Here is a 15,649-nt window from a genome sequence, read left to right as displayed (position 1 = left end):
CCTCAGGATCGACCAGAACTGCTCCCAGTTCTGGAAGTGGATCTTCAAGATGGGAAAAGGGCAGTGTCAAACCGGATCTGGTCCATCCTGAAGATCCACTTCCAGAACTGGGAGCAGTTCTGGTCGATCCTAAGGATCCAGCAAAACCCACTTCCAGAACTTGATGATTATTAAGATTGAATGTTGATAAATTATCAGGATTCGATCTTGATAACTTCCAAAATATATTATTAAGATTCATCCGATATTGTTATTATTTGAATATAGTTAATATCCTGATAAAAAGTTGATAGCGTTATTAAGATTCCATCATAATAACGATATCGAACGATATCGTTAGTTTATTACGATATCTTGATAAAAAAAAATCGTGAGCACAGCTATAGTCCCAGATGTCATCTTTTTTTGAGGCTTGTCATATCATACCATCTTTGCACAAAAGTCATCTTTCTTCTCAAAGCGTCATATTTTTTCAAAGAAATTCATCGAAATGTCATCTTTTTGAAGATGCGATCGAAAAATAACTACATTTTCCTGAGAATTACAAGTATGTTAGTATTGCAATAATTCACTGAAAACATTTTTACGTGTACTCGAACCAACTCATCTTCTTTATTGAGTACACTGGTATCCCACAGCTTAAAGTGCCTCCCAGGGCACTCCACGGGCCTTAACATGGGCCGTAGTCCATCAATTCACAATGCCATTGGCAGAACCAATGATATTTTGAAGAGAAATTTTTTTTGGCACACATGCGATTCGAACCCGTGTCCCCACGCTTACAACGCTAGCACGCTAACCAATATGCTATAGCTGGGTATTCTGCATTGTTAAGTACCATTGTTCTAGTCAGATAAGGCAAAATTGCAGAAAAAACTTGAAACAACAATTACTTCTTCCATACGTATCGATGGATCGGTGGATCGCACACAAATAGATGAGATTTATATCATGTTGAAAATCGTAACCGCTGAAGGTGGCGTTGAGTTGATTTTTTTTTGGAATCGGTGAGCAAACCAAGCGTGGAGCAGTCGGTCTGTTTGAAGCTACTAAACGAGGAATAATAGCGAATGTCGGTGAAGAAGTATACACGACCGTAATGAAAAATATTTCATCGATTTGCACTTGTTTTCGAAGTTTTGGTCCATTCGGGATTTTTGATTTTCGGAGTTTTGGCTTTCTTAGTTTTTGTTTTTGGAGTTTAGGTATGGCGCCATAGTTTCATTGAAGGATGATAAAAACGTCATTCCAGATATTACCTATTACAAGTTGAATTTATTGGCGGCTCTATTAAATCAATTAAATGCATATTTCCCAGACGGTGATGTCCAAAATAGACAATAGGCTTATTAATGCTTAAGAGATAGCGCTGTGCCGATTGGGCCTATCGCGCCAATACTTCATAATTCATTTTAGTATTGTATTGTAACCAACTTCATAGGTCGCACGCGCACCTATAAATAGGTGTGCGCCGCTTGAATAAAGCATACAGTCTACTTATATCCATAGAACAAGAACGTCTTCTATTTGAGCCTACCGTAAACAGGTGATTTGAGCTATTTTGATGTGTTTGACCATAATAAACTACCCGAGCCAAATAACTTTGTCGCTATCAGAACTTATGGGATTGCTAAAATCAAAAGTCTGAACAAATTCTTTAAAATTTCCAATGAAGATACGATTGTCAAAGAATGGCAATCTTTAATAAACGAGATCGTTAATTGTCCCAATTATTGCGAAATAGAAGCAGCCATACAAGCATTATGGCTTTTTGGGCCCAATCTTTGAAATTTGAATAAATTTCATGGGGACCAAACATTAAGAGGTTATTGTTTACAGTATTATCTATTCCAATTAGCAGTGCGGAGGCAGAAAGAGGGTTTTCTGTCCTCAAACATATACGACACACACACAAAAAATCTGGATGCAATGATGAGGATTAGATTAAATGGTACTGATGAATTGAATCATTACCCAGCAGCAGACTATGCAAAAAATGGGTTGATGGTGGGCATCTCGCCACCGATAATAAAGTGGGAGCCAGAAGTTTTCTTCCCTTACAATGTTGCTGATGACGATGACTTTCAAATGAAAAAAAATATCTCATGAAAAGTTTCCTTTTCTAAGAACAAGGTTTTTCAACAATTTTGTATCATTAACAATATAAATATACATCAATGCAATATTACAGCAATTTTATTTTTTATTCCTTAAAAATGAAATTTGTATTTTACTGCTTTCCCCCCTGGCGTGATCGAAACTTGCTCTAGCTCCCCACTTCACTCTGAAAAAATTCCAAGTTCATAAAAAACTCGAACAAACTTGAATGAACATGAATAGTTCAGTTCAACTGGCAGCACTACTATCAAATCACTCTGAATTCATTTTGATGCTCTTATTCTAATATGGCATTTTTACTGGTGCAACATTTTTGTTGAATCAATCACTGGGCGATCTAAAGAAACACACACAGGGAAGAAAATTTATTGAAGAGATTGGAGAATGAAAATCGAATGACACCCATAGAATGAAAGAACCACTTATGAGCTCTTTATCTATAACTGAGACTGGAAAAACTTAGAGCAAAATATGAGACAAATGAAGTTGCGAGCAAAAGCGACACAACTCAGCATTGCGCAGAAAAGAAGTTTTTTACATTTTTCTCGCTACTGGAAATGGATACCGATTAGGTGTCTTCGGCGTTATTGTAGAAATTAAAAAGAACTACAAATAAACTGAAGACACCTAATCCAGTAGCGAGAAAAATTTATTTTATTTATACTTTATTTGTCTCATTTTTTGCTCCAAGTTCTTTTCCGTCTCAGTTATAGATAAAAAATTCATAAGTTATTCTTTCATTCTATGGGTGTGAAATCGTATTGAATTGTAAACAACTCTCAAAATGGTTACCCGAAATTTTATCGACTGATTGCTTGGCAGTGGTTTCGACTACGAAATCTTTTAGAACCAGAGCATCCTTGTTATTAAAATCAGCCTTTTTATTGTTTCTCTTCGGGGTTGAAGTCACACCTGGATCAAATTCATCTGAACAAAATAACGAAATTTGTTTGAATTTGAGTTCATTGTTTACAACATCATTTTTATTTTAACCAAGTAGACCTTGATTGAATGAAAAACCGCATAATAACGAACAACACATATGAAAAACAACAAGAAAAGAAAACAATTCAATCCTACCTTCATATGAAGATGACCCAAAACGATGTTTCAGCAGTAGCTCCATTACTCTGGTGCAAATTTCAGCCTTTTGTGATTGGCTGATTTTTCGGCGGAGCCGACTGAGCACGAATTCTTACCGATAGCTATATTTAGCAAAAATAAGGAATAGAAATCTCAATCGGAAACCTCTATTTTTGACATTGCAAACGTTATGAAACTTTTTGGATCTTATTTTTTTTACCAAAAGACTCAATCTCTGAAATTTTGAAGCCAATCGAGACAGATATAAAGGTACCTCCCATGAAAATGCATATGGTCATTTTTTTGCTAATTTTATGAAGAAAATGCGAAAATTTGTATGGGGTTCAAATGAATCGGTTAGAATAATCTTGACCTACCAATTTTTCGTAAAATAAAACCGTAACATAAAGTTGGTTTAAAATAGTGGAGAAACATAGAAAGCGTTTAAAGATTTAAAGTTTAATATGTGAAAAGTCCAAGAGAGGAGATTATTAAAATAATTTTGTTAAAATAGCATTTTTAAAATATATGTGAAAAGAGATAAAACAAGAGCTAGATAAAAGTGTAAATCGAATACCGAAACAAAAAAGGTAGGATTAGTTTATGTATTTTTAAGAAAAGTCTGCTTATTGAAGTTTTATAAAATATGGGATTAGTCGACTTAATTGAGTTTATGTATGTCATATTAATTTTTTCATAGATGGCTTCATCTCAACCAATTTCAAAGAGAGATATCAACAGTGTTGTGACGTATATGTCTAGCACTGGTGCTGATTCAGAACCATTCCAGTTAATGAATCGGACAACCAAACTAAGGTATTGGCTGATTTATGTGTATGGATGAATAACAAAACATGGTACATAAACAGACACCCAAATTTGAACTAAGTCGCGTTTAAAGAATTAATGGACAACCTGGTGAAGAAGGATCTTGTCTAAAATCCGATCGTTTATCAAGAGGGGTGCAGTCGCATCATCTTGCACACATGCAAGCAGCCGTCCGCCATAAAATGTCGTTGCTTGTTTTATTCGAATTTCTGCCTACCACTCGTCCGCATGGGGAAGCAGAACATGAGTACGATGAAGGAAGCCAATTCGTTGGAAATGTTCCGTGAAAATTTTCAAGTTTTTATCGAAAGCGAAAGGGCAGCCAATGATAATCAATCCGGGATAAAAATTGTTATATTCAACGGAAAGCGCTTCAGCGCAACAAATTTGAAACAAGCATATTTGATTCTCCGACAGAAGAGCAACGGAAATTTATCAATTCCATGTGGGATGCGGGTGAAAAACGCTATAAAGCCAAGAAACTTTCCGTTGAACATTTCCGGGGTTGAAGATAACCAAGCCAAAATCGAAGATCGTTTCAAAAATACAGATATATCTGATATCTTTAAACTTTAATCTGCAACATGTTCAAAGTGAAAATAATAGTGAAACAAAGCTATGTTTTACTATTATTTTCACTCTGTGCATGATTCATTTTTATTTTAAACGCTTTCTATGTTCCTCTATTATGTTATGTTAAGAACTGCTTCTCAGTGATAACAAACTGATAAGGAATGCGAATTCCGATGTGGCGATAACACCAATAGATTCAGCACACCGAATATTGCATTAGAATCGGAAAAAAAAATTTAAACTTTTTTTTCGATTTTCGGCTGTGTTGCGACCTACATGGAAAGTTTGTATGAAAACCTCGGAGCGCCGGTGAAACAACATTGGTAAATCTAAATATGGCCAAATTCCAAGTATTGGATAAGTATAATCAATAAGAATCATTACTTGTACAATTGACGGCTCAAAATATTTCAATTTAACACATTGGTTTTGGAAAAAGAAGAGATTATTTGCATAAATGGTTAAAAATATTTTAATGTTATTGTGCCACATCGAAATTCGCATTCCTTATCAGTTTGTTATCACTGAGAAGCAGTTCTTAAAATAAAGGAGAATCATGTTGAATGTTAACATAATAGAGAAACATAAAGACGTTTAAACTAAAAATAAATCATGCACTAGGGTGGCTTTTTTGCAGACAAGTTGCGATTTTCTATTGCGCAATAGGCTTAAAAGTTGTGGTTGGACCTAAAAAGAAAGAATATACCTTATAAAGCGATTTTCGATGACGAAAACACGTTCCGAAATAATTAGGCGTTCAAAAATCCAAATTCTGGTACATTTTTGGCATTTGATGACTTTTTCCTTGCCTTTATTGTATTTTTTCATATATTTTTTGCTTTGGGATCAAAGAATCTGACACATATAACATGGAAAAACAGTACTGAAGTTACAGTATTTTTTGTGAGAAGTTTCGCTCAATTTGACCACTTTTTGACACTTTGATGGGCTCAAAACTACTTATATCGATTGGAATTGTTGAGTACCTTCCTTCAATCTCATAGAAGGAGAATATACAAAGAATTTAAGTGCTATGTGGTCTAAATATGTTTCTTGGTTTAGTGGGAATTCACATTGAACTGTTATGACCAAACTGAAGGTTCAAGGAAATTTCAAATTAATTTATGGACCAAAACCAAACTTGCGCAAATGCGATCAGCATGAAACTTCCAGAATCTTATTTTTTCGCCAGAAAAAAAAATCTCAGGAAGTATGAAGCCAATCAAAAGCGATTTACGGGTACCTCCCATACAAAATTATCGAAATTTTGAGAAAAATTACATATTTTTCATAAAAAATGACCAAAAATCGTTATAAAATCACTTCAGTACTGTTTTTCCATGTTATATGTGTCAGATTCTTTGATCCCAAAGCAAAAAAATATATTGAAACATACAATAAAGGCAAGGAAAAAGTCGTCAAATGCCAAAAATGTACCAGAATTTGTATTTTTAGCCGCCTAATTATTTCGGAACGTGTTTTCGTCATCGAAAATCGCTGTATAAGGTATATTCTTTCTTTTTAGGTCCAACCACAACTTTTAAGCCTGTTGCGCAATAGAAAATCGTATCTTGTCTGCAAAAAAGCCACCCTAATCATGCACAGAGTGAAAATAATAGTGAAACTAGCTATGTTTCACTATTATTTTCACTTTTATTTTAAACCAACGTTATGTTACGGTTCTATTTTACGAAAAATTGGTAGGCCAAGATTATTCTAACCGATTCAAATCTTCTTCGATCAGCTTCAAAATGTCATAGATTGAGTTTTTTGTGGAAAAATAAGATCCAAAAAGTTTCTAAATGGGTTTTCTAATAATATTTCAGTTTCATGGTTTCATACAAACATAGTGACAAAGCGTAGCGACTACGCGTACCACTACGTTTGTAGAATTACTTAACGTAGTGCAACGCGTACTCGTAACGTTTCGCTACTGTGCATACAAAAATGGTCTGCCTACTTAGATCTTGCGTTGACCTGCAATTCCCATAAACAAAAGAAGGGATATGACTTTTCGTGCTTGTTTTGAGGCCGGCTAAAGGTTATACCAGGGTACCACAGAACATCAGAATTTGTGTTGGATATGTTGTGCAAAAATAAATCGATTTACCAAGCGTATATCATATTCCAACCCTGCGTTGAAAATGTTGTCATTGCAGACGATTTTGTGAATTGTCCAACCATTTCCTTCCCGCCTTTTCTCAGTGCATAAAATCACAAAATGTTCACACCAAATAATCGTCGGAGGTCACTTTTATTCTCAACGATTCATATGTTGATAGCTACACTGAAGGATGACCATGACCACCCAGCTGTAGTGGTTTTCAAAGCTGATGAGGAAGTTATCGCACAGTTTGTCGAAACGCTCTTGATTCCAACCTCACGAGAGAGAAACCAATACAGTGAATATCAGCCGCTGAAAGAGGCATACACCGCAAAAATAGCGCCTTATTTGAATAAATTCAAGACAGCAATAGAGGGTAATGAGGTAGACACTGAAAATGGTTAACGCTGTTCGTACTGCTCAAATTTAAAGTGAAAATCGCCTCATTTCCATTTCGCGTTTTCTACATACATTCGTATGTGTAACACAGAAGACAAGAGTGTCAATAATATACCCATCGTCAAAGCCGAAAAAAAGAAATCACCAAAAAAGGATATAATACATCAATAAGTTCCCAATTATGTTGAAAATCTAGATGACTATACAGCAAAAATATGGAAACAAAATTAGAAGGATACCAAAAAGCGCAACGATAAAATAAGTCTTTTAACCCTTTATCACATATCGGTTCCTAAAGTAACCAGATACGCCAGACGCTATAGCCATGAAACCACTGAATATTTTTGCATTCTTGTTTGGAAACAAATGTAGGGAATTGAACTAGCTTTCATTTGATACTTTACAGGCTACAATTGGTTAGCTGAATGGAAAGTTTTTTCTGTTCATGTACTGCTGTAAAAAAATGCGAAATTATAGCAAATTCCACATTTTTCCTCCTCTTATCTTGTGGGTTTGTACATTCTTTTCAATTGTCAAATTAGGACTCGTAGGACCAAAACACATCAATTTAACTTTCTGCATCATTAGTTATATGAAATTTAATTTTTTCAAGCTTTTATAGTGATTTGACACTTTTGACTCTTTTCCGATTTTCTCGACAAATACGCAATTTTTCAAAAATCTAAGTATGAGGGTCTTTCTCTATTTATCATGGCACAAAACATATATCGAAATGATTCAAAAGACAAAACTTGTGCATCAAAGGGTTAAAGAAGAGAATGTCTAATTCTATATTTTGAAAATTGTCCAGTCCTAGTGCGGGAATGCTATCAATATTCCAACCAGGATTGAGCAATTCAGAATAATGTCATATTGCTCAATTTTATATTTTATTTTCTTTTATTCAAATGTCTTTATTCGCAAATCATCTAAGTTACATGGCAATATTTTGCATCGAATAACTCAAAGGTTAACAGCTCTATTGAGTGAATTGTGTTTGTGAAGTTGATCTGGAAGAATTCCACGAATGAGTGGCACCAAGTTCTTTGAATAAACATCGGTATAGAGTTCATCGACAGAGATTTCATTGTCTGCTTTGCATACTTTTGTTGCTGCGTCAACAGTCTTCTTAATTTCGTCGTCAAGTTTCTTGATTTCTTCGGCGGTGGCGAGACCAGAGTCAAAAAGACGTTCTTTGAATACATTGATTGGATCGCGAGACTGGCGCACACCTTGAACTTCATCTCGGGAGCGATAGCTGGTACCAGGATCGGACATACTGTGTCCAGAATAACTGAAAATGAATAAAAGAATGTTATTCAAAGTCAAATCAATGATGAAAACCCATACGGGATACCAACCGATAAGTAAGCACTTCAATGACCATTGGTCCTGTTTCAACGGCGTATTTAATAGCGAATTCAAAAGCATTACGAACAGCCAGAACATCCATACCATCGACCCAAATGCCGGGCAATACATCACCTCTTCGGAAATATTCCGTGTTACACGATGAACGTTCAGCACTTGTTCCCATACCTGCGAACAATGCCAATGTTACATGATAAATTTCCACACAAAAAAGTGAGCGCAATGAATTGATTTTACCGTATTGATTGTTTTCACATACGAAGATGCATGGCAATTTCCACAGATAAGCCATGTTGTATGCTTCGAATATTTGACCTTGATTCGATGCACCGTCACCATACAATGCTAAGCAAACACCACCGTTTCCTTTGTACTTGCAGGCGAATGCAACGCCAGCACCCAATGGAACCTGAAAATTCCATAAGAGATCATTTGTTTAGATTTGGCCATCGCTTAGCGTGAAACTATATTCATAACGGAATTTTACCTGTGCACCGACGATACCGTTTCCGCCATAGAAATTGGGTGCATACATGTGCATTGAGCCGCCTTTGCCACGGGCACAACCGCCTTGTTTTCCTGGTTACGGATTATTACAGCATTTTTGTTTATCGAAAAACATGTCAATTTTTGTGACGAAACAAAATAAATGACTGGATTTACCTGTTAATTCACACAAAACACCAGTTGGCGGTACTCCCATCAAATAAGTCCAACCATGCACTCGGTACGCCGATATGATGTTGTCTTGTGGACGCATCGCAGCTTTCATACCTATTCATTGAACATCAACCAAAAGATATGATTGAAGAAAAAAAATGGTTTTATTTCAAAAATCACGATCCACTTTTAGTCAAAATTTGCTTCTGATTCAGGATCGATACTGAATTCAACGATTGTCTTTTTTTCACTAAAAAAAATAAAACCGGTGTACATACCAACAGCACATGCTTCTTGGCCCGAGTACAAATGACAGAAACCACGTACGATTTTCTCTTTATATAGATTACCAGCAGCTGTTTCCAACCGACGAATCGTTTGCATTTGTTGATATAATTCGAGTGCTTTTTCTCTGGTTACATCGGCCTTTGTCGATGGTCCTGACTCCAAATTGTGCAACTTGAAAGGCTGCAATTCAAAGAGAAAAAAATATTGTATTATGTATTTATGATACATAGTTTTATTACACTTAATTCTGATTTGTTATCAAGTTTGTTGAATTTTTTTGTCATTTTTACTGAAGATTTGTAAATTTTAAAATAGGTTATGTATTTAAACCAAACATACGGATCCGATCAAAGTCGATTGTTTCTAGGTTGAATCAGTCAAGACGACGCAAACGACGTGAAGCGTCATTACATTCAGGTTATATTTATGTGCTTAGATCAATAACAGTCATCTTAAGAATAAGTACAATTACAATTTCATTCCATAGACCGCTTGATGCGGACTGAGCTAGGGGCTTTAAAGTCAAAATATACATTCGAATTTGTGTGAATATTTCGTGAATATGGCATTGAATTCGTGTATATCGTGTATACAAAAAAGTGACCACAATGAATTGATTTTACCGTATTTATTGTTTTCACATACGAAGATGAATGGCAATTTCTACAGATAAGCCATGTTGTATGCTTCAAATATTTGTAGTACAATATACATGAATATGGTGGATATTTTGTCAATATTGTCAAAATTGTCATAAATTTCTTGAATAAAATAAACACGAAATCCCCTAGGGGCTGGGCGTCGTGTCTACACGTTTGTTCCAAACACAAATCGCAATGTAAACAATGTTTTTGATTTTGACAGACGAAGTGTCAGAAGCGATAGAGCTTCTATTGTTCCAATACGCGCCAACAGAGGCAGAATACTCGTCAAGGTTTACCGATTTACCACAAGTGGAATTGGCACTTCACCGCAGATAAAACGTCAAGCTTATGTATTGTTTCACCTCTTGCGTATTTTATTAGTTTGTTCAACATCGTTTTGTATAAATAATAAAATTTCAAATTTTAAGAAGATCCCGATTTGAAGAAAAATCGATTATACAGGCAAATGCACACCTTGCTTATTTCATGTTATTGAGTCATGTGTTGTTACACTAACAGTCGAGCTAAATAGATTTATTTAACTGAATCTACAATTTCGTAAAAATAACAGTAATCGCATCATCGATAGTCGCTTATGAGTCATAACAAAAGAACTAATAAATTAAAATCGGCGGTGTTCCGAAGAACACCAACGAATTTCATGGAAACATTAATTGGAATTTGCCACATTAATGATTTACATTGAATTTAATTTACACAAATAGTGCAACCCGCTCTAGCTTATTTATTTTACTTATTTTGCCATTTTTACTTTTTTAAATTTTTATCCAATTGATTCAATTCAAACATAAAGCTAAGTACACAGTTCCTCGTGAAATGAAAAAATTTCTCCGGTGAAATGTTCACAGGTGATATCTGTATGGTGTTTTTTATTTTCGAATTGCAAGCATAATGATTTTTGATGTATGAGACAGTTAACTCCCTCCAATATCAACACAACACATGAACAAATTTGAATTTTGAATTCTTTCTTTAATGTATTTTGATCTTTCTTATTTTTTCACGGCCGTGAAAAATATTTCGCGTGCAAAATGTACGAATCAAAATTTGTTCAGACAAAACACATAGAAGAATGAACTCAAAAACCGAATTTGTTCATATGTCGTGTTGATATTGGAAGGAGTTAACTGTTTCATGCATCAAAAATCATTATGCTTGCAATTCGAAAATAAAAAAATACCATACAAATATCACCTGTGAAGATTTCACCGGCGAAATTTTTTCATTTCACAAGGAACTGTGTACTTAGCTTAAAAATCAAAACCAAAAACCAACATAAAACAGAAAAACCCGTCATTGTGGTTTTTATTTAGAATTTTCCACAAAATAATTAAATTAGAACAACTAAAATTATCATACATATATGCTGAAAAGTCACAAGACTGAAACTCATAAAATGAAAACTTTGTAAATATTGTAGGTATACTAACAAAAACTTTCACTTCTAATAAACACATTACATTACAAATCGGCGGTCAGTTTTCTTGCAGCCGAATGATTACTTATTCGAAATATAAACAAAAACTGATACCGTTAAGGCGAATTGAGTTTTTGTTGCTTGTGTATAATGCGAAATATCGAGAAAATAAAGTTGAGAACTGTGAAAATAAAGAGATAGAATGACTCAACTTCAAAATTTTATTTCCAGATATAAAAAAGTAACATCCCGATTTTGAAATTAGAGCAGCACTTTTCAATTTAGAGGATCCCGAATCTGGTAGAAGATCCCGAAATTTCAGTCTCTGCTTTTACCTCTTATCAGTTTCGCGAAAAGCGCGAAAAATGATTAAAAAAAAGTTCTATACTAAAGGATAAGTCCCAAACTTTTGAAAGCTGATCGTCTTATGTCAAAATCAACAATTCCAGACACACTCTTAGAATTTTTCAACATAAGAATGAGATAAATACGTACAAGCTTCTGAGTTACCTAACGAACGCACAAACGAAGACACAACAACGGAGAAAACACAAGCAAGAGAATGTGCGCGCTACACTCATTCGCCTTCTACTCGGTTCGTTCATCGAGCGAACGGTTTCTGTGTATATGTGACAATAAGGTTCAACTGGACGGGCGCACGTTCAATATTGCCACATATACACAGACAATGTTTGCGTTGTGTATGTATGCTCGATGAACGAACTGAGTAGAAGCGAATGAGTGTAGGGTGCACACTATGTGTTCTTGGATTGTTTGTGCCCCGGACGAGTTAACTACGTTGAGTTTTCAAAGATTCTTAGAACGAAAAATTAATTCCGAGGTGCTATATCAAAGTGCATTACGCCGAATCGTCCTTCTTTTTCGTGTACACATTGGGGTAAGTTATGTTCAATTTTTTTTCTTTATCTTCTTTTCGTGTGTGTGTGTGTTTTTTTTTCTCGATGATTTTTTAATTTTGTTTTATTTTTTGCCGAACAGCAAACCACAATAGACAACAACAGCAACAAAAATAATAAGAAGGTCGTTGCAGACCGAACAAGGGGAATTTGCCAAAACGAACGAAACCAATTGCGAAGCGGAATAAGTTGGTGAAAGCGGGGCGTGGTGGTCGTCCAAAAACGGTAGTGTTGCCGCAACCATCGCCGACTCCACAACCATCGTCACCCCCGCAACCGGAAGAACGCCCCAACCAACCAACAAGTGATGTCGATGGATTCGTGGACGACCGCGGCAACAATTTTGCGTTTTTCGCGGTTTTTTGAGTAACTGATAAGAGATAACAAGTTATTGTCTTCAGGAATGTTGTAGAGCTCAACTCTTTCTTTAGCTTTGCTGAAGACAGATTTCCCCTAACTCTTATCAGTTACGCGAAAAATGACAAGTAAAAAACCCGTATTTTTCGCGGTCAGCGGTTTTTCGCGTATTTTGCGCAACTGATAAGAGATAAGAGATATCTGTCTGGGACAAAATTGTAGAGCGGGACAAGTACTACAATATTTTCGAAGATTTTATCTCCTTATCTCTTATCATAATGCGGAAGACCGCGAAAAACGCGATTTTTATGTTATCATTTTTCGCGTAACTGATAAGAGATAACAAGTTGGTGTCTTCGGGAATGTTGTAGAACTCAACCTGTTCTACAACTTTGCTGAAGGCAGATATCTCTTATCTCTTATCAGTCCATTAAAAAATTAGATACAAAAAATACGCGTCTTCCGGTTTTTTGCATATTTCGCGGAACTGATAAGAGATAACGGAATAGTGTTTGTAGACCCTTCAGACAGGGTTGAGATAGTTTTAGATCGATTCCTCGTTTAAAATTAAGTGGAAATAGACTCATAACAGCCAAATGTAGGTAGGTTTCCTATGTCATAAATGTGATTTTGTATGCAAATTGCAACCATTTGATTGCTCAATGAAGAAATGTTGTTTTAAGTCAATTTTATGGGTAATTCCATGTTCAAATGGTCATATTTTCATGTATTTTGACGAGAAAATAGCAGTTTTCTCAGACAAAAATATCGTAGGAGGCCATTTTTGACCATTTTACCCACAAAAACTGTGAAAAGTAAGATATAATTCATCTGCCGAGGCCAAAATAACGAATTTAGTCATGGTAATACACGAGAAAACTTCGGAAATTTCCTAACGTTTACCAAAGTGTCACTTTTTTGACTATGACAATACATCAATACATTGAAATAACACTTAGTGTACTGGTGGAACAAATGAACGAAGAAACAAACACAAAACACAACAAGAAAGCATGCCAACTGATCACCTGCATCTCATTCAAACACAAAGACATACCGTGCCACCGCGCTGTGTATATATGCAATGACGATGTTCGAACGAGTGGGATGCAGAGTGGCACATAATGCGTCGTTCGTCTGTCTTCTTGAAATTTGTATGTGTTTGTGTGTCAAAACTGGCTAAATCGATAATACCAAAATTTTCGAAGTCCTTTTATTTTCTTATCTGAAGCGACGTGACATGGGTTATGTTTTGACGCAAAGAAAAAACACATAAAAAAATCACCATGAAAAAACTAATAAGAGATAAAAAATATTTCTCTTAAGCAAAGTTTTAGAGGATTTCGAATATTACGACTTTGTTAAAGTTACTAAACCTTTACCTCTTATCAGCCTCAAGAAAATCCTGACCGAATGCGGACTATCACTCATTTTCAGTAGTTTCATCACACACATTTCGAAGCAATTGCTTAAACTGGAAGAGAATCCAGTGGAGTAGGGGGATCCGACTGGGTCCAATGTGTTCTGGAAGCATAATCCTCCAGTAATCATCCCCTAGGGATTTGCAAAATTTTTGCAATATTTTTGCAGAATTCCGCTCGTATCAGTCCCAAAATTGAAAATATGGGTCACTCTAACATGCAAGTTGCAACATTTTTTCCCATTTTGATGAACAAAATGAAAAGGTAGCGGATCAAATTATTGAATTGATTGAAAATGTGACAAATATTTGCATTGGTGAACAGTTTTTTGATTAATTTTCAAAAAATGTGAGGTTTCTGCAAGTTCATTGTATTTCGAGTTTTATGCGATTTTTCTCTATTCTATTCATAACAAATCATTTTTCTTTCAAATTTTTACTTTTAAGCGATGATTCCAATGTTTTGACACAATTTTTGATAAAATGGAGCAAAAAAATTTACACCGAGGGGTAAAAGTTATTTCATGATTTTGCGCCGAGATAAATTTTCGAGGGGTAAATTAAGATTTATCCCTCGCGGGGCAATATTTATCCCTCGAGGTGTAAAAATTTACCTCTCACGGTGTAAAATTTACACCTAGGTGTAAATATTTGACCTCTCGGTCCCAAAAATGAGTGAAAACATGATTTATAAAGATTGTATTAAATGACAGGTTGTATGAACATACATTTCTGATCGATCAGGCCATCAAACTACGTATGATTTGGTCTTTATTCCGAAAAATAGTTTACCCCGGTGAACAAAAATTGACCATTTTTACCCCGGTGAACAAAAATTGGACAGATTTACCCCTCGGTGTAAAATTTATCCCGGTGAACAAAAATTGACCGTTAGCTAACTAAAAATGATTATCTCAAACGAAATAGACGGCTGTAGTCGCCTGATAGTTATTCTTCAGTCAATATGTTCGAAATAAAACGACTAAAGCCGACTATTTTTCATACAAGATTCCAAAAGTGAATTTAACCCTCTAATGCATTAATTTTTCCCAGGGCTGGGAGTACTGGTACTTGGTTGATTTTTGGCCATAGATATTTAAAAAAATATTCATAATCCTAGATTCCTCATGGTTTAGTCAGGAAATGCGATTGACATAAATCAGAGAACAATCAAATCCATTGTTTAAAAGTGAAAAAAATGAAATAATTTATTTTGTCAAATTTTTGTTTTTACGGACATTCTAGTTTATAACTCAACAACCATTTGGTGTAGACTAATAGTGCAAAAGACAAGATTATAGAGGATACCTTGACGAATAAAAATGACTATTAAGCAATGTGATCCGATGTACGGTTCACGTTCTACAGGCGTTCAAATGTTGCCCGTCTAGAGGCGGTTGTATGCATTAGAGGGTTAACTATCTGTGAATTGAATCACTTTCAAGTTTC

General features: G+C 35.2%; 1 protein-coding gene across 1 annotated transcript in view; it reads right to left on the bottom strand.

Annotated features, from left to right (window-relative positions):
- Nucleotides 1–7,986: 7,986 nt before the first annotated feature.
- The window catches only part of LOC129572542 (pyruvate dehydrogenase E1 component subunit alpha, mitochondrial-like), a 13,298-nt gene continuing 5,635 nt past the window's right edge, over nucleotides 7,987–15,649 (bottom strand). Inside the window, exons 3-8 of the mRNA XM_055452514.1 lie at nucleotides 9,415–9,604; nucleotides 9,140–9,250; nucleotides 8,964–9,055; nucleotides 8,714–8,885; nucleotides 8,467–8,644; nucleotides 7,987–8,399 (exon numbers count right to left, since the gene is read on the bottom strand). Coding sequence (XP_055308489.1) covers nucleotides 8,069–8,399; nucleotides 8,467–8,644; nucleotides 8,714–8,885; nucleotides 8,964–9,055; nucleotides 9,140–9,250; nucleotides 9,415–9,604 — 1,074 coding nt within the window. The 3' untranslated portion in view covers nucleotides 7,987–8,068. The remainder of the gene's footprint in view (nucleotides 8,400–8,466; nucleotides 8,645–8,713; nucleotides 8,886–8,963; nucleotides 9,056–9,139; nucleotides 9,251–9,414; nucleotides 9,605–15,649) is intronic.

The sequence above is a fragment of the Sitodiplosis mosellana genome, unplaced genomic scaffold, assembly GCF_009176505.1.
Source record: "Sitodiplosis mosellana isolate CC-2019 unplaced genomic scaffold, AAFC_SMos_1.0 Smas_scaffold_5189, whole genome shotgun sequence".
Lineage (NCBI taxonomy): Eukaryota > Metazoa > Arthropoda > Insecta > Diptera > Cecidomyiidae > Sitodiplosis > Sitodiplosis mosellana.
The sequence above is the reverse complement of the archived record's forward strand: the minus strand, read 5'-3'. Positions and strand labels throughout refer to the sequence as shown.